Below are 23881 nucleotides of genomic sequence, written 5' to 3'. Positions count from 1 at the left end.
GCACATGTTATTAAGCTATTTCCAATTTACTACACTGCTAATGTTTCAAATTTAGGTTTGATTATTCTGCCTCTGAATTTATCATCATCAGAGTGTGTGTGTGTGTGTGTGTGTGTGTGTGTGTGTGTGTGTGTGTGTGTGTGTGTGTGTGTGTGTGAAACAGCACTAACCCTATTTGGGTTAAACCGGCTTTCTCCAAAGGAGGAAATTCCATGGGAGTATGAAGTTTGCAAGTGGTCCCCAGTTTCATGTATATCCCCATTAGGGGAAATGAAGACATTGGGGTTTTGTAACTCTTTCAGGGAGGTATCAATGTCCTCCTACGTACAGTGCCTGAAATTCCCAAATTGGTCACCCATTTTAGTAATGATAAGGCTTAACGTTGCTTAACTTCGGTGATCTGATGAGAACCGGCGTGTCCACGTGATTATGTCATATTCTTTTTTTCTAATTTTACCCTCTTGACAGTCTAAGTTTGTTTTAGAGTGATTCAACATTTCTTTTCTTTTTGTACAAAGGAATCACCAATTATCAAAGCCCAGAGGCCACTCGAGGATAAGAGTTAATGAGTGTATGGGACAATATCCTAGTAATCATTAGTAATTGAAATTTGGTAAATTGGATTACTTAAGGGGACGGCTCATCAAAAACTTGTTTTTTATGGGAAAGAGGTTGCAGGAAAGAGAAAAGCCCCCCCCCCCTACAACGCTACAATGTCTATTTTGAACTCTGTTAAGGCAGGATAAGCTTCTAGCAGCTCCTTCTCACATGTGGCAACAGTACTCCATCCTAGGATGTACTTGGCTCTTATACAGGTAGAGAATTGCATCAGGAGTGAGATAAATATTGGAGCGGTAGAATGATCCCACCATTTTTCCAATTTTGATGTATGTGCTTCCTTTCAGATTAGAAGTAAAGGTCAGACCAAGAAGCTTGTCAAACATGGAGCCTCTCCAAGATGAGAGCCATTCATTTCAATTGATGCAGACAGGGGTCAAAGTGGTGATGATGTAAAGAGAGAAGCTTGGTTTTAAATGCATTAAAATTAATCAACATCTCCATTGCACCACGTGATGAAGATCAGAGGAGAATCATTCCTCTTCCTTTTCGTTGCATCTTTAGATTTATTTCTTTATGTTTTGTCTGCAATTACTTCCGTCAAAAAAAAAAATTAAAAATAATTTTTTTTTTAAGATTCTTTCCAAGATTGAATATTGGCTTTTGGCTAGGAACAATATGTAGTATCTGTTTTGTTTTCAGTCAGTGAAGAAGTTCTTCTAGACTGAGGCAATTATTATTTTTAAACCAATCGAGAGTGTCTCGTTTTAGCAGATGAATTTTCCTTACATTAAAAACCAATCTTATGCCTAATTTTACCTTGTGGGTGTATCGGTAAAAGAGTTATCTATTCCCGATACAGAAAGTACCCAGGGAGTTATCTGCCCTTGAGAGCTATATATAGAGGAGAGATGAGGGGGGGGCAGTCATTTGCATTTTAAATGGATCCTAGCAATGAGCTGGAGGACACATTTTTCTTCCCTTATAGTGGGGGAGGGGGCAAGCGAATAGAAACATGATTTAATTTGCCGATGAAAAACGTGTTTGATCCTAGAATTTGTATTGAATGGATTAAAGATATACGTTTATTTGTGTTTTCTCTTTTAAAAATTTTTTCAGGGTCTTTATAAAGACGATAAAAGAGAGGGTCCTGGCATTCTTACTTACAGCAACACAACCCTGCAAGATGTTGGGTTATGGCATGGTCTTCGACTTATACGCATCTCCTGTCAGCTGCCAAATTCTTTTTCTTTATCACAATTTCCACATTATGTATACTCTAAGAGTGAACCACCTGTAATTACAGCTGCCGATACCTGGAACACTCATTCATTGCTGAGCGACCTGTCGGACATCTGTGACTGCAGCAATGACCTTTTTGAGAAGATAAAAGACATCTATCTTGAGTATCCGGATGCTTGCAATGTGAAGGTGAATTTTGAACTGTTTAATAAAGTTTTTGTACAGCAACAGTACGGACCCATAGACTTGCAACGTGAAACCAAATTGTGGAATACCACCCCTTTTTTAGAAGATGTACAGAAAAATATTCTGAAGCACAGTTTTCACCAGGTGAGAATTACGGATTTATTCTGTTAACTGATGGGGCAATTTTTTTTTGGGGGGGGGGGGATTGGGGGTAAAAAAATCTTAATAATATATTTTTTTATGGTACTTATTTAGAATTATACATATTAAAAAAAAATACAGGAAAATCTTTATGATATAGATACTTTTCACAGAATGATGTCATATTACAAAAATCATATAAATTGATCAAGTCTATTTGGTTGGGCTGCTTGCCCCGACGAATGTAACTCTATTTCTCCAGATCTCTCTCTCTCTCTCTCTCTCTCTCTCTCTCTCTCTCTCTCTCTCTCTCTCCCATCAGCTGCCTCAGATCTTCAGGATCACAGTTGGTGTCATGTGTAATTTGCTGGATGTACGTTTACAGCAATACATTTTTCACCAGCTCTTGCTAGCTCCTCTGGCAGTGACCAGCAAATTGTAGTTGTCGTTCCCTAGTGATAGTAGATATGGCAGGTAGGTTGCCATAAAGTTGCTTTTTCATGGGATGATCTAACCAAGATTTATTTAACACTGTTCATAGCATACGGGTGTACGTGCCATCTAGCTTTCTTTCCAATCTTTTGGTGAGTGTCCAGGTTGTAGCACTGTAAACAATGACAGAATCCATCACTGCTCTGAAGAACTGCTTTTTCAGTTTGTCAGTTTGTCAGTTTGTCAGTTAGCCTTGAAGTCCATACTGACCACAACTTATTCAATGCAGTCCAGTTCTTAGTTAAAAAGCAAACTACTTGATCAATGCAATCAATTCAATTGCATTGATCAAGTATTTTTTTTTTAAACTAAGAAAATCAAATTTTATGATAAAGCTAGATGTAGGATTTTTGATTGGCATAAACGTTGCTCATTTTAATGGCATCACTCCTGTCTTTGCGTTGCATAGCTGGAGTCTGTATATAAACAGGATCTATATAATTGATGTCTCTTTAACATTATATATATATATATATATATATATATATATATATATATATATATATATATATATATATATATACAGACAGTCGGGTTTCAATCCTGGCTTGAGGTGGTTGCCTGTAGCCGCACTGATGAGCTGTGAAACAGCGAAACAGTAATGTATGTGGATGACTATATATATATAATATTTTCACAAAATCAAAACAATAAAGATAAAAGTGAGAGCATTAATAATGTATTTGTGACAATTTCAAACATTATGCCATTCAAAAATATTCCCCAAAACGGCCTCTCTTCAGATGGTGAAAAACACGATTTAATATGCATCAAAGAACACATTTCGAATCCCCATTTAAGAGATAAAGTAGTTAAATCTACCTACACTCATTTCTTGCAAGTTTGTTTTGTTTCATTATTTGCCATTTGCCATCAGAGAGGCCGTTTTTGGCAATATTTTCCAATGACATACTGTTTGAAATTGTCCGAATAGTCACAAAACAATTGTAACAAATATGAAAATACACTTGATGCTCTCATTTTGATTTTTATTGTCTTGATTTTGTGAAAATACTATATGAATGCTCGAATATAAAAACTGATAATCTTGAAGCTTAATAATTGAGTCATTTTTATTGGTATATGAAAAATTACCGAACTTCGATATATTTTAATATATTAAAGTTTTTAGTTAAAATATATTAATAAGGTAATATATATATATATATATATATATATATATATATATATATATATATATATATATATATATTTATATTAAAAGTCAAATATGAGCAGGTAAAATTCTAGAGGAATAAAAGGCGAATTAAATGAGCTATAGGTCGTTTAAACAGTTACATTCAATTTAGCTTAAATTTGCGGCTTTCGAAAAAAAAATGACAGGTGCAGACTTTCTTTTTGGTGATACTGTGTGCGTGTGTGTGCGTGCGTGCGCGCGTGCGCGCGCGTGTGTGTGTGTGTGTGTGTTTGCATTATGTGATCGTCTAGTTCCTTGAATGTGCACATAATATCTATTGATCGTCTCATGTGTGCGAATATTTTTATATCAGTGTGTATTTTGTCTTCGGACCAAGATCACAGTGTAGTATCTGTTTTGATGCTGCACTTCATCTTTTCTGTCCTCGGTCAGTGCAGGAGAAATCCTTCATGACTGAGACAATTTTTATTTTTGTTCCTATCCAGAATGCTCCTTTTTGGGGAGCTGGTTTTCCCCCCCCCCTCACATTAAAAACAGACCTTGTGTCTAACTCTGCCCTCGTGGGGAGGCAAGTAAATAGGAATAGAGTGTGTATAACAACTATTGCAATGACAACTTACATAGGCATTCTATACCAAAGGGACGGATAAAATTGTCGTGGGGTCACCAGCAAAAGACCCTTACCTTCACAAAGGTTCTTTCGTGCTTCCTGAAATTAAAGATTCTTTTCATTCAAAAAGGGAAACGCCAAGACGTAAATTATATTTGGATATAATCATTTATTTTCATGCTGGTTCTCGTCTTGGAATTTGGACACACACTTCATACACGTCTATATTTTGCTATTTCACTCCTTTGATTTCCACGGGCTTCAAATCCAAACGTTAGAGCAAAATAATAACCTGTTTGTCGACTAACGTGTTGGGTATCGAACTAATCTCGCTACATGTATCTCTACGCTTTCTCGTTACGTCATTAACTTCACGTGAGTAAAGACACAAATCGGATGATCCACCTTTGTTATGTAATTTTGCTTATGTCAGTTATGAAAACTAACATTCCTTTTCACCAAGTAAACATTTCTGGGAACGATTTGAGTATAAATAATTTTATCTGTTTATTATATGTGTTAAAAATGTACACACATACGCAATGAACATTACATAGACAACTATATAGCATGTGTAGGGGTGCACAAGTGGAATTAAATCTCTTTGCCCCAAACAAAATAATAATAAAAAAAAGAATAAAACAAAATGATACCTCCTTCTGATTTAAAATGCCCCGCATTTATTTTTTAACAAAAACAACAAGGTCAATAAACAAAGGTCCGATCGGTGAAAGTTCTTTCAAAGTCATTATGATTAGAATGTTAGATGAAAGTCTTTCGTGGAAGCAAGGAGTTTAGAAGGTTAAAGTCCTGTGTGAAAATAATAAGATTATTTTAAAGTTTGTGTTTTATTTAGCGCCTTACTTAAAAGTCCCATGTGTTTATCTAGCGCCTTACTTAAAAGTCCCATGAGGAAAGTAATTCGTTGTTATTAATTAGAAAATATGCGGAATGGATGCGTGTGTGCATAAGTGATTTTTCAGTGTCCGCGTGGCGTGTGTAATCATGGTGTTGATGGCTTTGGCAGCGACGATGTTGTGAAGATGCGAGGCATGTTCTCGTGTGTTGTCAAGAAGAAAAGAAGACTGAAATGACTGAATGAATTCCCACTAGAAGACTGTTTGATGCATTTGTATACATTTTGAACCGGCTCCAAAAATAAGATTGCTACTACTGATATTTTGGTTTTTGGAAAAGCGTTAAAAAGACAATCTTCTGAATTTTCTCATTGGTCGCTTGTGTCACATGATACTGTCGCCAACTACGCCCGCCAGAAATATGTTCATTTTACTTTTGTTGTTGTGAGAAAAGTGTATGGGCATATTTGAAATTGTGCCGTTGTTGGAAGAACTTATTTTTGTGCAAAATGCGCGGGGAAATGGAAATTAATAAAAGTTTGTTTATTTGTGCGCGCATGCGCGTGTGCGTGTGTGAGTGACTGCACACATGTAAACCGTTTGCTTCCCTCGTTTATAAATACCTGTTTTATATACACTCAATATACACCCCCCCATGTCATGCAAAACCCCTCAATATACAGACACCCCACTACGAAACAGTTATTCCGAACAAGCACCCCTTAAGTCTATTGCCATACTTATCCACTATTCCATATACTAACTATTCCATTTTGACATCTTGTAAACGTACTCATACATATTTTATCAATTTTAAAAGAAGCATTTTCTTATTTCTTTCTCGACAGACGCTGATAAATATTGATGATATCTTGAAGTACAATCGGCATTGTTTTCAACCTGCGGGTCCTGTTGAGAACCTATCTGAACAGTTGTTACGGGCGTCTGCTTTTGGCAAAGTTGAAACTGTTGAAAAAATCTTGAAGGAAGATGTTGTTCACCCTGATGTGTCAGGGAAAGATGGTAATACTGCACTAATTAATGCCGCAGTAAGTTTATTTTTCTTTTACGTTATTGTTATAGTGTAAACTGCCAAACTTTCGCAAAAAACACTCGTCTAACTGAAACCACTATCAATAATTGCTCCCACTCTTTATCTGTAACAACTGTTCAGATAGGTTCTCACCAGGACCCTACCTAAACGTAGATTCCATGAACAAAGCTTCTTTCTTAGAATTGCACGCCTGTGGGACTCTGATCCGTTTGTCTGCTTTTCAACTGACTACAATATGATCATCTTCAAGTCCAGCATGAATAATTTCTTGGTGAGCCGTCCCCCTTAAGTAATCCAATTAACCAAATTTCCACTACAAACGATTACTACAACATTTTCCCATTGACTACCGTATACTCATTAACCCCTATCCTCGAGTGGCTTTCAGAAACCTTGAAATGAATAATATATTAAACAGAAAATACAGAAAAGATGTTAGTTGAGTGGGAATTCTGACCAACTAAAGGACAAAGTAAAGTTACAACTGTCTCTGTCTGAATCTTGGGTTTAAATTGCTGAAAAGCAGAACCTGGTCACCGGAAGTGATGTCAGGAATAGTCCATTGTCAGAATGTTTCCACCCCAATTTACGCTGTCATTTCATTATGGATGTTATATATACGCTGTTCGGAAAATCCACGACATAACCTCGGAGTTATATTCTATTCGTGGGAATGAGTCTCTTTGTGTCGAAGTTGATTTATTATTGAAGAGTGCTCAATGAAGGATAGAGCAGCTACATAGTCTAATTATTATACAAACATTTATAGTGCATACGTTTCAGTGGAGTCCCTATTTAAAGAGACCCACCTAGTCTGACCAAGCCAATAACGTTTACTTCTTTGGTCTGATGAGGTGGGTCTCTTTAAATAGGGACTCCACTGAAACATATGTGCGCATATGTAACCACTACTGTTTGTATAATAAACAGACCATATATATATATATATATATATATATATATATATATATATATATATATATATATATATATACTAACAGGTGTACCCAGCGTTGCTCAGTATTAATGTAATGCTAAATTTCTTTAAAAAAATGAAGTAAAAAAACTTAAAGAAACTGAGACATCTGCATGCGAGTATTATGTTTTTTCTAAACAGTTCATTTCTTGTAAGTAAAAAAAGAAAATATTCAAGTTGAGATTGAAACCAAAACCTAAAGACAGTTAGTCAAGTACGATAACCATTACGCTGGCTTAAACTGATCTATAAAAAGTGTTTTCAAACCTACTTATTTTTAACATACTGAATCTGTCATGTGAACGACTCATGCATGCACATTCGTAGAACAAGTGACAAACAAATAAAAATTTGATGACTCCCACATACCAATTTTTCAATTTTGACCTCTCAGCAGCTCGTTTTTCCGGAAAAAAATCCATTTAAAAAGTTTTTCACATGTCTGAATATCCTATATACCAAATTTCAAGTCTGTAGATCAAAAATCCGTTGAGTATATAGGTTGAGAAGTGTACTCACACGCACATAATCTCACTTTTATAGATATATAGATTTGAAAAATATTACATATACCATTTAGTTTCATATATGTTCAATTAAAAAATATATTTGAAGAGCAAATTTAATCTGATTGAAATAAAAAGTCTCCTCATGGGCACTGGCGACTGGCCTCCAAAAGATTTTATTCCAGAAGCATTCTAACAAATTACGTAACAAATAAGATCTTTACCCTTATGGCTTTTAAGGATTTTTATTTTCACCAATTTTCATCCTTTTTAATCTAAAGGGAAAAAACATCTCCAATTGTCTTTTTTTTCAAGGAACATAAATCTGTCTCATATGAGTTGTTTGACGAATTTCCACGATCCAACGAAACATGTGTAAGACGAATTATGCTACTAATAAAATAACATGAGTGTGATGTAAATACAGCATTGGTTTGGTATGTTTACTTCTGAAATATATATAAACACTTTAATGGAATATGCTCTGAGGAACTCAAAGCATTTGTTTCCGTCAACGTAAATACCCCTGACGAGCAGCAAGATTCCACCCCAACAATGTAGAGATCGCTACATGACGAAAAAGCTTCTACTCTAATAGTTTCTTCCTTTGAACGACTAGACTTTGGAGATCCCCTCCTAGTTCCCTGCTTCCCGGTCATGTAGAAGTTCAAGTGTAATGTGAATAGACATCTCGCTACTCAATTCCCTAAATAGTATCTGATTTATTTTTTTATTTATTTTTTTACACAGTGATCACCACTTATCAAGGCCCGGAAGCCACTCAGGAATAAGGGTTATTGCAAGTACATTATGTTAGTGTGGAGATTTGATGAAGTGTTTACTTAAGGGGGCGGTTCATTAGGAATTTGTTAACGTTGGACTTAAAGACATCCAAGTTGTAGTCCGGTGGGAAGCAGGCAGACGGAACAGAGTTCCACAGGCGTGCAGTTCTGAGAAAGAAGCTTTGTTCATGGAATCTGCGTTTTGATTTAGGCACAGATAAAGAGTGGGTGAAATTTTTCACAGTGGATTCAGCTAGACGGGTGCTTCTTCTTTTGTTGCAGCTCCATTGATTTGTTGGTCTAGTGGTCTCAATTTATATTATTATGTTGTTATTATATTTATATTATTATGTTGCTATTTTATTTATATTACTATGTTGTTATTTTATTTATATTATTATGCTGTTATTTTATTTATTATGTTGTTATTTTATTTATATTATTATGTTGTTATATTATTTATATTATTATGTTATTTTATTTATATTATTATGTTATTTTATTTATATTAGTACGTTATTTCATTTATATTATTATGTTGTTATTTTATTTATATTATCATGTTATTATTTTATTTATATTATTATGTTGTTATTTTATTTATATTATTATGCTGTTATTTTATTTATATTATGTTGTTATTTTATTTATATTATTATGTTGTTATTTTATTTATATTATTACGTTATTTTATTTATATTATTATGCTGTTATTTTATTTATATTATGTTGTTATTTTATTTATATTATTATGTTGTAATATTATTTATATTATTATGTTATTTTATTTATATTATTATGTTATTTTATTTATATTATTATGTTATTTAATTTATATTATTATGTTGTTATTTTATTTATATTATTATGTTATTATTTTATTTATATTATTATGTTGTTATTTTATTTATATTATTATGTTGTTATTTTATTTATATTATGTTGTTATTTTATTTATATTATTATGTTATTTTATTTATATTATTACGTTATTTTATTTATATTATTATGTTGTTATTTTATTTATATTATTATTATGTTATTTTATTTATATTATCATGTTATTTTATTTATATTATTATGTTATTTTATTTATTTTATTATGTTATTATTTTATTTATATTATTATGTTATTTTATTTATATTATTATGTTATTTTATTTATATTATTATGTTGTTATTTTATTTATATTATAATGTTATTTTATTTATATTATTATGTTGTTATTTTATTTATATTATGTTGTTATTTTATTTATATTATGTTGTTATTTTATTTATATTATTATGTTGTTATTTAATTTATATTATTACGTTATTTTATTTATATTATTATGTTGTTATTTTATTTATATTATTATGTTATTTTATTTATATTATTATGTTATTTTATTTATATTATTATGTTATTTAGTTTATATTATTATGTTGTTATTTTATTTATATTATTATGTTGTTATTTTATTTATATAATTATGTTATTATTTTATTTATATTATTATGTTGTTATTTTATTTATATTATATTGTTATTTTATTTATATTATTATGTTGTTATTTTATTTATATAATTATTATGTTATTTTATTTATATTATTATGTTATTTTATTTATATTATTATGTTGTTATTTTATTTATATTATTATGTTGTTATTTTATTTATATTATTATGTTGTTATTTTATTTATATTGTGTTGTTATTTTATTTATATTATTATGTTGTTATTTTATTTATATTATTATGTTATTATTTTATTTATATTATTATGTTGTTATTTTATTTATATTATTATGTTGTTATTTTATTTATATTATTATGTTGTTATTTTATTTATATTATTATGTTATTATTTTATTTATATTATTATGTTGTTATTTTATTTATATTATTATTATGTTATGTTATTTATATTATTATGTTATTTTATTTATATTATTATGTTATTTTATTTATATTATTAGTATGTTATTTTATTTATATTATCATGTTATTTTATTTATATTATTACGTTATTTTATTTATATTATTATGTTGTTATTTTATTTATATTATTATGTTATTATTTTATTTATATTATTATGTTGTTATTTTATTTATATTATTATTTTATTATTTTAATTATATTATTATGTTGTTATTTTATTTATATTATTATGTTGTTATTTTATTTATATTATCATGTTATTTTATTGATATTATTATGTTATTTTATTAATATTATTATGTGGTTATTTTATTTATATTATTATGTTATTATTTTATTTATATTATTATGTTATTATTTTATTTATATTATTATGTTGTTATTTTATATGTATTTATAATGTTATGTTATTTTATTTATATTATTATGTTATTTTATTTATATTATTACGTTGTTATTTTATTTATATTATTATGTTGTTATTGTATATATATTTATATTATTATGTTATTTTATTTAGATTATTATGTTATTTTATTTATATTATTATGTTATTATTTTATTTATATTATTATGCTATTTTATTTATATTATTTTGTTGTTATTTTATTTATATTATTATGTTATTATTTTAGTTATATTATTATGTTATTTTATTTATATTATGTTGTTATTTTATTAATATTATTATGTTGTTATTTTATTTATATTATTATGTTGTTATTTTATTTATATTATTATGTTGTTATTTTTATTTATATTATTATGTTGTTATTTTATTTATATTATTATGTTGTTATTTTATTTACATTATGTTATTTTATTTAGATTATTATATTGTTATTTTAGTTATATTATTATTATGTTATTTTATTTATATTATTATGTTATTTTATTTATATTATTATGTTATTTTATTTATATTAGTACGTTATTTTATTTATATTATTATGTTGTTATTTTATTTATATTATTATTATGTTATTTTATTTATATTATTATGCTGTTTTCTTTGTTATTATCTGGTTATTTTAACTGGAACAATCCATTTACTAGCTTTTTAACTTTAAAATTAACCTTAAATTAGATTTTTATCGTCAAAAATTTGGCAAGTTACTGTAAGGTTTTTGATATTTAAATATTATAATTTGTAGAGGACCAAATCAAATGCCATTGTTATCCAATGGAAGAGGTATCTGTCGACAAGCATAGATCATTTCAGAGGTTCTTTTTTTTGTCTTTCAGGCAATTGGTAACTGTGCAATTATCAACTTATTGCTTAATCATGGTGCCAACGTTAACCAATTAAACGATGAAGGATGTTCAGCTTTGTCGGTCAGCTTTGTTCTTTATTACACTGCTGAGAACCTTCAGAAAACTCGTCTATGTGATAAAAGCTGCCACCTGCCGATGCCTGCAACATACCTGAAAGAAAACATAGGTTCTGAGTCGACATCACCTCCAGTGATGGCCACTGCTGACCACGACTATCCCCTTACGTATTTGCAAAGCATGTCCCCAGCTCAAATTGATATAACCAGCAGCATGGAATTAGAATCACTTGACGACTTCTCGAACAGCACTCCGCTGAATGCGTCTTCTGCAGACGACGTAGATTCTGGCATTTGCAGAAGTGGCCAAGTCAGTCGCGAAAAGATGTGGAGTAGAATTCCTTTGAATCAATTTGCCAATCAGCGGCCTGGAATGATGGGCTTAGTTTTTCCAAATGCTTCCATTCCCCCTAGGATTTCCCTGTTGAAATCGCGAGTCAAAAATCATGAGCAAAGTAATCAATCGATTTTTGAAATGCAAAGGAGTCATTCATACTTGAGTCCTGTGAATGTGATCAAAAGACAATCAGATACTAAAACGTCAGAATCAAAAATGGACTTACCAAACATTCAAAATGATGGAGCAATCAAAGAGAGATGTTCCACTTCGAGTTCTGCAAGTTTTTCTGTCCAATCACCTTACCTTCGTCAGTCTTCTTCCAGGTGGAACAAGCATTGTGCTGTAAACTTTACGAACACAATGAATTTGGAGAAAGAAAACAAGGGAAAAAAGACTCTGCAAACCATTATTCAGAAAGTTCACGCCAAAGATAACACGGAAATCTCCAACAAAAAAATTGTTCAGTTAATATCGAAAGGTTTTGCACCTGGTGAAAATTCGGAATTACCAACAACAGTTTGGCCTTCGCAGAGTCGCATTATGGAAAAATTAATTGTGCTTCGGTAAGTTATTTTTATTTTATTTTAATTTTCTTTTTTTATGCTTTTTCACGCCAGACATTGCATATTGCTACTTGAGCATAAGGGGCTACTATCAGGTTGATAAGAAAGTTCTTGAGGTTTTTAGTTTTTAAATTCAGATGGACATATCTCGGCTCAAACAAAAATTTATTGATTGAAATAAACACCATCAGAATCAACACACTTTTGCCAACGCGAAACAAGTGTATTTAGGCCAGTAATTAACAAATCTGGCGTTCTGGTGGTGATCAAGTCACTGGAGGCATTTTTGATATCACTTTCATGCAGGAAATTGTCGAAATGCTTTAAAAAGTGGTAGTCAGTAGGTGAGAGGTCTCGAGAGTATGGCGGATGAGGCAGAGTTTCATAGCCCAGTTCGTCTAACTTCTGCAGAATCGGTTTAAACATGCACTCGGGCATTGTCAACATCTTCAAGACTTTTGTCGCCACCATGAAATTTCTTAAACCACTATTGTGCTGTGTGTTTAGTAGTGGTTCCTGGGCCAAACACTTTATTGATATCGCAGTCTAACTTGAATTGAAATAAAAAAAATTGTGCGAATTTGCTTTTTTTCCATCTTGCATTCAACGTTCTGAAAAGAAAACATAATTGTTTTAAAACGATTATAATTTAAACCATTAAATAGAGCGAAAAACGCTCTTTAAAATGATATATATAGTAAAGGTATTATAACGAAAACTTATTTGCAAATACATCATTTGAAATCAAAATTAAAAATTCCGCAAGGACTTTCTTCTCAACCTAATATTTGAAATCAATTCTAACAGGGAACTGTGAGGAGTTGGGCAGTGAGATGTCTGTTCACATTATATTTAAACTAATGCAGGTTAGTACAGCCAGGGAAGCAAGAGACAGAGAGGGAATTCCAAAGTCTGGCTATCCAAGAGAATCTAGAGATCCTAATAGTGAAGGGGTGTAATTTTGCTGCTTGTCAAGTTAGTCAGGAGTATGCACATCGAAGGGGCACAAGTTCTATGAATTCATCAGAGCACATTTCATTAAAGTACTTGTTATCAGGTAGAGCGTTGCAACATTGTGATAAATGGACAAAGTTTGGAGCTTGGCCGACAGTGCAGGGCCTACTAGACACTTTTTTAGACCTGACATAGGATACTCTCAGGTGTGAATTATTTTCTAACATGGTAGAGGGAACCCACCTTCTTTGCCCCAGCCTCTTATTTTTATTTTCATATGCAGGATGGAATAATAAAATTGTCACCATAGAAAAGACGACATGATTCCATTTCCGTTTGATGAAAACCAGTTTTCTTTTTTGTTGCAGACCATCTACTAGTTGGCCAGTTGTATACAAATTCCAAGAGCGATAGGAGCCTTCTATCATATCTGAAAGTGACACAATGTTCAACGAGCGATATCAGAGATGCACCGCTGTACAACTCTTGCTCTTTACTGATCCAAGTTGACAACAGGACCATTGCCAGCACTCTCAAAATGCAAATCCGGACGGTTTAATACTTGAGGGCTCAGCTCAATGAAGTTAGTGGCCACAGTTATGGCCTTTGGTGTGGTTTCAAGTGAGGGCCACATCATGCCACCTCACATCTTTGAATCGGTTTGAAAGTCAACACCAAAGTGCACCTGGATGTGTTGAAGAGTGTAGTGATTTCCTGGTGCAATCTGGTGGCTGCTAGCAGACCCTGGGTGTGACAGCAGGACTCGGTTCCAGCCCACAAGTCTAAAGAGACCCAGGCTTGTTTGCAGAAGGAGTGCTATGACTTTGTACTCTTCTCTCACTGCCCCCCTCCCCCAACCTACTTGACTACTTTGTTTGGTCATACGTCGAGATCTCCCACGATACCAAAGCCAGTCTGATCGCTACCATCCACCAAGTATTTGCTGAGCTCCCGCTGGCGTTTGTGGAAAAGGCATACTACCAGTTCTGGACTCGTATTAATTGAGGCTGTATCTATTGAGGCTGAAGGCGGCTACATTGAATAGATGTTAGCTCTTCTACATAATTAAGTTACCTGAATTGATTTTTTCAATAAAAGTTTTAAAATAAAGCTGTCGTGTTCTTTTCTTTAGAGTAACAAATTTATCATTCTACCCTGTATTGTTCATTTTAAATATGTTTTATGGTTCTAGTTTTTATTTTGAAAACAAAAATTGTTGAAGATTTAGCGGTTAAAAAGAGCAGACGCGTATGAAATTGTTTTGAATAAATATTGTTATTTATTAAAAATTAATTAATTTTTTTTTCTTTGAAATTTTCGAATTAATTTTCAGGAATGTGCAAGCCTTTTCTAGTCTCGCACAAAAACACGCGTTCACATCTCAAGCCATTTTTCTTGTCATACACATACACTCACACAAGCATATGCGTACACGTACACACACGTAGATATATTCACGTTCGCATACATACACTCACATTCACGTGCATACACACACATGCTAACATACACACATGTACGCACACATACGAGCACACGTACGCACATATTGGCAACGTAACTTCCCCTCTAAAGGAAATCCACACATGCGCAAAAGACCGGAAACAACTATAAAAGCAAAAGACATAAGCTGTTTCCCTCTTTTCAATTTGGCTTCCGACCTGAGAGGTCAACAGACCAACTGGTCCCTTTCGGGGCGCGCGCCTCATGTCACCTGCTACTATGTGTGGGGGCAAGAGTCAACAGATAGTATGTACACCTTACATGTTTTCTATCTCCATGAACTGGATTGACTTTTTCTCTCTTTCTTTCTCTCTCTCTCTCTCTCTCTCTCTCTCTCTCTCTCTCTTGCTCTTTCTACAACAATAGACTTTCCTTCTCACCAGCTAACAGCGAGAGACACATGCCAAACTGGATTTTTTTTATTTCTTTATTACATTTTCACCTCAAACAAGGCAAATTGCCACTTTGGTGTAGGGGGCACTATGTTGGGATTTGGGCAGCAAGATGTCGGTTCACGTTACACTTGAACTTCTGCATATCAGTACAGTTAGGGAAGCAGTGACCTGGAATGGAATTCCAGAGTCTAGCGGTTCTGGGGAAGAAACTACTGGATTGATTTTCTCATTTTCTCTCTCTCTCTCTACAACAATAGGCTTTCCTTCTCACCAGTTAACAGCGAGAGATGCACGCCAAACTAAACACGCGCTGTACCCTTTTCTTTCATTTGTTTCTTCACAAAATAAATTCCAGTTCGTTTAAGGCAATAAACGCGTTGTTTCTTCCTCAAAGCAATTCATTTTTCCTATTTTGTACTACTGGGGGATATATATAATATATAATATATAATACATTCAACACACCACTACAAATTGATGACACCCGAACATGAGACAAACACGCACTTCCTTCTATACCACAAGTCTCGCAACAAACTGGCAACTACAACAAGACAACAAGATGTGAAATGAATACGCATGGTGACTCTACTTTTTTTTAAATGAATTGTTTTGAGCGAGACGCTCGTTTTACTTGATAAACAAAAAAAAAACGAATATTTCAACAAAGAAAAACAAGTGAACTTCTACCGACAAAAACCGCAACGAACTACAATGACGAAACCCCTCATCAGACTCGGCAGAAAAATAAACACGGAGCTGTCGACTTCATACCGAATATAAAGAAAAAATCGAGCTCGACAAACATGTTTCACGGTTTCCTGACATTACCCTGTAACAAACGTGAGGAGCAAAATCACATAGGCGTATACACATTCTCTCGCGCACAGCAGATACAACAGCAAAGAAACAATTACATACATAGGAAGAAGTTGAATCAACAATACGAGTTGAGATGCACCATGCACACTGATACTCTCAAAACTGGAAGTTTCGTTGACAGCCGGCAACTGGACACCACCATTCAACACGAACGAATGTGCAACTAGCGCTCGTACAGACAATACACATACTACCGCAGACTCACTTGCGAAGACACCGTCAACTTGACACACGACGTCAACACGAACAAAATTTTCCTTCCAAACGAACAATTCACTTCACTGTCCAAGCAACTCGTTGCACATGTCAGCACACAACAAAAAAAAAAACAAATGTCAGCCTAAAAAAGAGTAAACGCCTTTTCCACGCGTAAGTAAATACTTTTTTTTACGAACACACTCCGTTTTTAACATTTCTTTTAAACAACAACACCAACAGCAAAAAACAGGACGAAAAGTCAATTGCCCAAAACATTACTTATAAAAATATATATATATATATATATATATATATATATATATATATATATATATATACACTGCATATTTTTTTTCCTGGGAAGTGGAGTATTGTGCGAGCCCTTTCTAGTCTCGCACAAAAACACGCGTTCACATCTCAAGCCATTTTTCTTGTCATACACATACACTCACACAAACATATGCGTTCACGTACAGACACATAGATATATTCACGTTCGCATACATACACTCACATTCACATGCATACACACACATGCTAACATACACACATGTACGCACACATATGCGCACACATACGCGCACACGTACGCACACATGGGCAACGTAACTTCTCCTCTTAAGGAAATCCACACATGCGCAAAAGACCACCGGAAACAACTATAAAAACAAAAGACATAAGCTGTTTCCCTCTTTTTAATTCGGCTTCCGACCTGAGAGGTTGACGGACCAACCGGTCCCTTTCGGGGCGTGCGTGCCCGCGCGCCTCACTTCACATGCTACTATGTGTGGGGGCAAGAGTCAACAGACAGTACGTACACCTTAAACGCTTTCTATCTCTATGAACTGGATTGACTCTCTCTCTCCCTCTCTCTCTCTCTCTCTCTATAACAATAGACTTTCCTTCTCACCAGTTAACAGCGAGAGACGCACGCCAAACTAAACACGTGCTGTACCCTTTTCTTTCATTTGTTTCTTCACGAAATAAATTACAGTTAGTTTATTTCAATTTAACACATTGTTCGTTTCTTTCTCAAAGCAATGTATTTTTCTTATTTTCTAACGACTGGACTGGCGGATATGTATAATATATCCACCAGTCCGCCACAGGAAATCGGACAGATTGTTCTTTGTTTTTGTTTTTTTCTTCTTCTTCTTCTTCTTCTTTTTTTCTTTTTCTTCTTTTTCTTCCTCTTATATGCATCATGGTGGTGGTATGATTGTGGTCGTTTAGTCCTAGCATGACTTGAGATGAATTCCTTTTTATTATATACACGTTCGACAGACACCGAAATACTGTAATCGCACAAATATAAGCATCGCTTTTGACTTAACTACAAATATCTCAAGTTATGCTAGGGATTACCATCACCACCATGGCATATATTAGGAAGAAAAGAGGAAAAAACAAAAGCAAAAGATGAATATTTTACTAATCGAAAATTTGAAAAAAAAAAAAAAAAAATTCAATTTTATTTAAAAAAAAATATATAACAATATTCATTAAAAATAATTTCACACTTGTCTGGTCTTTCAAACCGTTAAATCTTAAATTGTTATTGATCGTTTAAAATAGTGAATTCCTTTTTAAAAATTGTTTATTTTTGAGCTTTTGTCGTAATGGTCACAGTGTTTGCACAGAAAAGTAAGGTTCAATTCTTGGTTGAGTCATACGATAAACACCAAAAAATGGTACTTGATTCCTCAGGTTTATGTGCTCACTATTTTTAGCCACACTGACCAATTATAAAATAACGAAACAGTTACATGAAAATAGCTGTATATATATATATATATATATATATATATATATATATATATATATAATTACTGAGAGTTTTCACATAGGCCATCATCAAAGATTTCTCTTGAAGAACAATCTGTGGTGTTCTCTGGAGTCTGAGTGGCAACAAGTCTCCTCAGATTTCCAGTACTCTCCATCTTATTCATTAACATTTGCAAATTAATTTGCATTATTGCAACAGTTATTTACCATTGATTTCTCATTGATAACGATCATTGGTCTTCACTGGAATTTGAGTGACAAAAGGACTCCTCAAGGTCCCAGTTCTCCTCTCACTCATCCAATGGAAGTCTGGTTAGTGCTTTCTCTTCTCGGTCTATCTATTTTCTTTGACCCCTCCCCCACGACTATTTGGTGTGGTAACAGTTGATACTGACAATTTTTTGTGTATGTGTGTGTGTGTGTGCGTGTGTTGGGGGGATAAGTTTAACTTACAATCTTACTGTTTCAGTTTTCTTGATTCCATGTGACGTTTCTTTGTTTTTGATTTACTTCGGTTGCAATTTCAATATGTCTGATTAGTATTTGTAGCGCATGTGTATTAGTCTTTGCATTCAAGAGTTTTTCTTAATATTTCAGTCGTTTTCAATTATTGTTATCCGTTGTATCTTCTCAGCCATCCCTGTGACTCCAATCTCTCCCATTCTTTTTTTCCAAGTTTTTCGGTATTGTTCCTAGTGTTCCTACTATTATTGGTGTTATCTTGACTTTCTTTATCTTCCATATCACTTTCAGCTCTTTGGCCAGCCTTGTATATTTGCTTTGCTTCTTCGTCTCCTTCATATTTTTTTTTTACAAAGGAATTACCACTTATCAAGGCCCTGAAGCCACTCGAGAATAAGGGTTAAAGAGTGTACAGTGGTCAAAAGGACAATATCATAGTCATCGTTAGAAGTGGAAATTTGGTAAATTGGATTAATTAAGGGGAATGGCTCATAAAGAACTTGTTTACATTGGACTTGAAGACGACCATATTGTAGTCAGCTGGAAAGTAGGTAAACGGAAGAGAGTTCCGCAGGTGTGCAGTTCTTAGAAAGAAGCTTTGTTCATGGAATCTTTGTTTAGGTTTAGGCACAGACAGCTGGAATGGCGAAATCTGTGATCTGTCTTTTGACTTTTTCTTCTTATTAACTACTAGCGCCTGCGCCGCATCGACACACACAATGCTGAGTCAAACACAAAATCGAGTACACTCAACATCAAGTACACTTAACATCGTCTTACCATTAACGCTTACCCTGTGAACTCAGAGTATGGGAAATTCCCATATGCACAAAACAAAATTACTGAAAAAACAAAAATACCCTAACTAAGGGTAAGGATAATGAGTAAATGTTGGATAAAATGATGCTTAAAATTATTACGAACTTGCCAGGATTCGAACCTGGAATCTTCTGATCCATAGTCAGACACGTTATCCATTGTGCGACAAGTCCTGTCCATATGCCGAAAGATGTTACCGCGACTGTATACAGACAGTGCTAAATTTGTACGAGCCTTTTTCAAGTCTCACACAAAACACACATTCATATTTCAAGCTGTCATATACATACGCACACACAAACATACGTGCCCACGTCCACACATATACACATATTCACGTTCATGTACATACACTCACATTCACGTGTATATACACACACGCTTACGTATACACATGTACTCACACACGCGAACACGAACGCACACATGGACGACGTCACTTCCGTTTTATAAGGAAATACACATGCGCAAAAAACACTCCGGAAGCGAGTATAAAACATGGAGACAAGCTGTTTCTAACTCCTTTTAGGACCAACTCTCAACGAGAGAGGTTGGGCTAACAAGCCGCCGCCGTTTCGGCGCGCGCACGCGTACCTCACGCCCACTTCCTACTATGTATGGGGCACGAGCTAATGACTGTATGTATACATTCCCCCTCTTTCTCTCTCCATCTACTACTGGTCACTAAGAACACCTTCGCGTAGCTGACTACTAACTGATGACAACTCTTATATCCTCTTCTTTGTCTACACGCTGGACTACCATTCTCAATTTTCCTACAACATTTATTTCTCTTCCCACGCGCGAACAAACAATAGTGACCCGAACTTGAGATGAAAACACATTTCCTTTTCTTGCTACAACACCAGTCCTGCAACGAACATTGGTTACATACGCGCGGACATGTTATAACTAAAACGTTCATTTCTTTCAACAGCAAATAAACGACGTTTATCTTATCCATTAATTGAGTCTTTGTTTCCTTCAATTCCCATTCGTTTCATTATTCTTTTGTAACGGGATTGGGGTATTTATATATCCTAGTCCCCTACAAATTCCGTTGACAGGGGCAAGTAACTTTTTTGACAAAAACAAAACGGCCAAAGAACCCTTATTTTGGGCTTTTTGTGTGACGAACCATATATAGATACCGACAATCTAGGGACTCACACCTTAACCTTAACCCTAACCCTAACCCTTTCAGGGGAAAAAAGAATTTTTCAAGTCAGTGCATCTGTTCGAAAGTTGTATTGGTATACACACACACACACACACACACACACACACACACACACACACACACACACACATAAATAAATAAACATTTAGAATTTTATTAATAGTATAGATTATACCTAAAATATATGCGTGAAAGATGGAACACATTTCTATTAAAACAAAGTTGCAAGTTAATTTTATGTTTTGAAAAATCATATTCTTTCTTATCAACGAGAAGAACATATTTTACGCAAAATGAGAATCTGAAGTTTCGTATATTTGGATTTGTCAGACTATTGTTCTTATCTTGAGTGTTATTTTCCAAACGTTCTAGAAGGGAGATAAACAAAAAGTATCTCGTCATCACATACTTTACCATAACACATGTAATGACTTCTACATGATCATCTAATCTGTAAGTTGTTTAATAAATCGGTTTACTCCGTTCTTTGATTATTTCTGGTTTGTTGTAAAACCAATAACTGTGAGTATTATCAGATGTAATTGTTTGTTTGTTTACATGAGTTGGTGATTAATGGTCAAGCGATGTGGACGATAGGTTGTACACAAACATAGCAACAGACTCGATCAAATAATAACCTTTTTAAAGGCGACAGTTATGAGCAACAATCTAATTAACAATATTAAATATTCTTTTCTAGTTGGTCAAATTTTAAAATAATTTCAGACACATTTTTACTCTTTTTATTTTTTACTTTTGTTCTTTTAGGAAGACTTGTTTCCAGGAATGTATTGAATTCTTACTGAAACGTGGGGCAAATCCAAACACTTCCAACTCCCCTTGGCCAACGCTCTTTATTGCAATCCGTGTCCTCGATGTACCAATGGTTACGGCTCTTCTTCTCAAAGGAGCTTCTACGAATGTTTCGCTTCCAAAAGAGGTATGTTTTTTTTCCTTTTTGAAGTTAAAACAGTACAAAACACATCTGTTCAATTATGTCAATAAGCAGTTCTTATATGTAAAATTGTCGCAGGCATCATATGGAACTGTCTCAGATTCCTTAACCTAAAGGCATTTTCTTTTTTACAATTTCACGTATTTATGTTTACCACTGTTATATTACAATGATACCAGTTGTTTTATGTCGACCCTTGGTATGCGTTATTGTAAATAAATGAGCGAAGGACAAACGAATTAAAACTTTTATTTTAGATGGGTTTTTTTAATGACATTTTCACTCCAAACAAAGCACAGTGCCACTTTAATGTAGGGGTATACTATCAGGGACATGGGTTGAAGGGATACTATGTAGGGAGTTGAGCAGCAAGATGTTTGTTCACATTACAATTGAACTTCTGCATGTCAGTACAGTTGGGGAAGTAGGAACCGGGAAGGGAATTCCAAAGTCTAGCAGTTCTGAGCAAGAAACTATTAGAGTAGAAAGCTTTCTTACATTTAGGGATCTCTGCTGTGTAGGGGTGGGATTTTGCTGCTTGTCTGGTTTGTTGGGAGTATTTACATCGAGGAGGTACAAGGGCTTGTAGTTCGTCAGAGCATCCACCATTAAAATACTTGTAAAACATGCAGAGGAATGCAATATTTCGTCGATGGGACAGAGGTTGAAGCTTAGATGACAGTTCAGGACCTATTAGGTTGGTGACTCTCTTTTGAACCCTGTCCTTGTAAAGGTATAGGATACTCTCAGGCATAAGTAATTTCTGGCATGGTAGAGAGAACCCACTTTCTTCGCAGTAGCCTTCGCAATACCATCAATGTATCTGTTCCCTGTGAGCATTAAGCCAAGGACTTTTGAACAAAGTACTTTCAGGTAATGTATCTTCATCCATAGCTATTGACGGTTGAGAAGGTTTTATGTAATTATTAAAGAAAACGGACTTAGTTTTGGCAACATTGAATGTTACCAGCTCCTACTATAGAATACACAGCATCTCAGTTGAACACAAACCATGCACAATGGTTTATAATGGATGAGATAGTGATAGGCTGTAAGTCCTAGGACGAGCAGGGAATGGACCTGTGAACCAGAGCTAGATTTGACATCTGTTGTGCAGCCATGTCTTCAGCTGGCTACCTAGGTGTCTTTGTGGATGAAATCTTCTGGATTACAGTGCACAGTAAAGTAAAGAGATTGGTTGCGGGGGGATTACTCTACGCCGTGCCTTGACTTGGGTATTGGAGACAAAATGGTGTCAGTGAACCCACAAAATTTAACAGAGATTAGGATTAGGGTGAGGTTAGGGTTAACAGAACCCATGGAAATTCCTAACCCTAACCCTAACCATGCACAACGGTCTGTAATGGCTGAGATAGTGATAGGCAGTCAGTCCTGGTGTCAGCGGACCCACAGAATTCAACGGAGGCAATATTAGTCAAAAACTTCCAACCTTTTGAGATTCTCATCGGCCAGATTTCACGGTTGTAGAAAAAGATCATCTAAACTTTTGTGTCCATATATTAAATTGAATTGAAAAAGCTCATCTTTTAATGGGGACACAATCATCCGGGGGAAAAAACGCAACACTCTAGAAGTCATCACTGCCACTGGAATAAAAATAAATTTGCAAATGAAAAATATTTATATAGTATGTGTTGTGACATTGCTCATAACACCTGACTACGGTTCAGATATGTTGAGATGCAAACACTTAGCAATTTACTTATGAACTCACTTACCTGTTGTTGCTACCTGACATGGACTTCTATTATTGTACCTAATCTATTCTATATTTTATATCTGAGTATTGTTTTACACTTGACAATACATTATGCTTCAGAATTTTTTGAGATGAGGATAATTTGTATTATTTGTCAAACGATTTTGTATTTTAAAAATTATATTTTACACTGTAAGTCTTTTAAGCTTTATTTATCTTCAATATTTAAGACTCTATGACTACTTAAGCATAAAAAAATTCTTTAGTGGGGTGGCTGGGGTATTTTTACTCATCTTATTTTTAATA

General features: G+C 33.8%; 1 protein-coding gene and 1 non-coding gene across 4 annotated transcripts in view; one reads left to right on the top strand and one right to left on the bottom strand.

Annotated features, from left to right (window-relative positions):
* LOC145292856 (ankyrin repeat and MYND domain-containing protein 1-like) overlaps positions 1–23881 on the top strand; it is a 143447-nt gene that overhangs the window by 50082 nt on the left and 69484 nt on the right. For all 3 annotated transcript variants that reach the window (XM_080138957.1, XM_080138956.1, XM_080138958.1), the window contains 4 exons: positions 1678–2130; positions 6094–6294; positions 11734–12722; positions 21669–21840. In XM_080138957.1, the coding sequence (XP_079995083.1) occupies positions 1678–2130; positions 6094–6294; positions 11734–12722; positions 21669–21840 (1815 nt within the window). The remainder of the gene's footprint in view (positions 1–1677; positions 2131–6093; positions 6295–11733; positions 12723–21668; positions 21841–23881) is intronic.
* On the bottom strand, positions 19821–19893 carry Trnah-aug (transfer RNA histidin (anticodon AUG)). The gene has a single exon. It is a non-coding gene; the product is annotated as a tRNA-His (tRNA).

This window comes from Euprymna scolopes, chromosome 14 (assembly GCF_053919585.1).
Source record: "Euprymna scolopes isolate OS-2025 chromosome 14, ASM5391958v1, whole genome shotgun sequence".
Classification (NCBI taxonomy): Eukaryota; Metazoa; Mollusca; class Cephalopoda; order Sepiida; family Sepiolidae; genus Euprymna; species Euprymna scolopes.
This window is presented reverse-complemented; position numbering and strand designations above follow the sequence as displayed.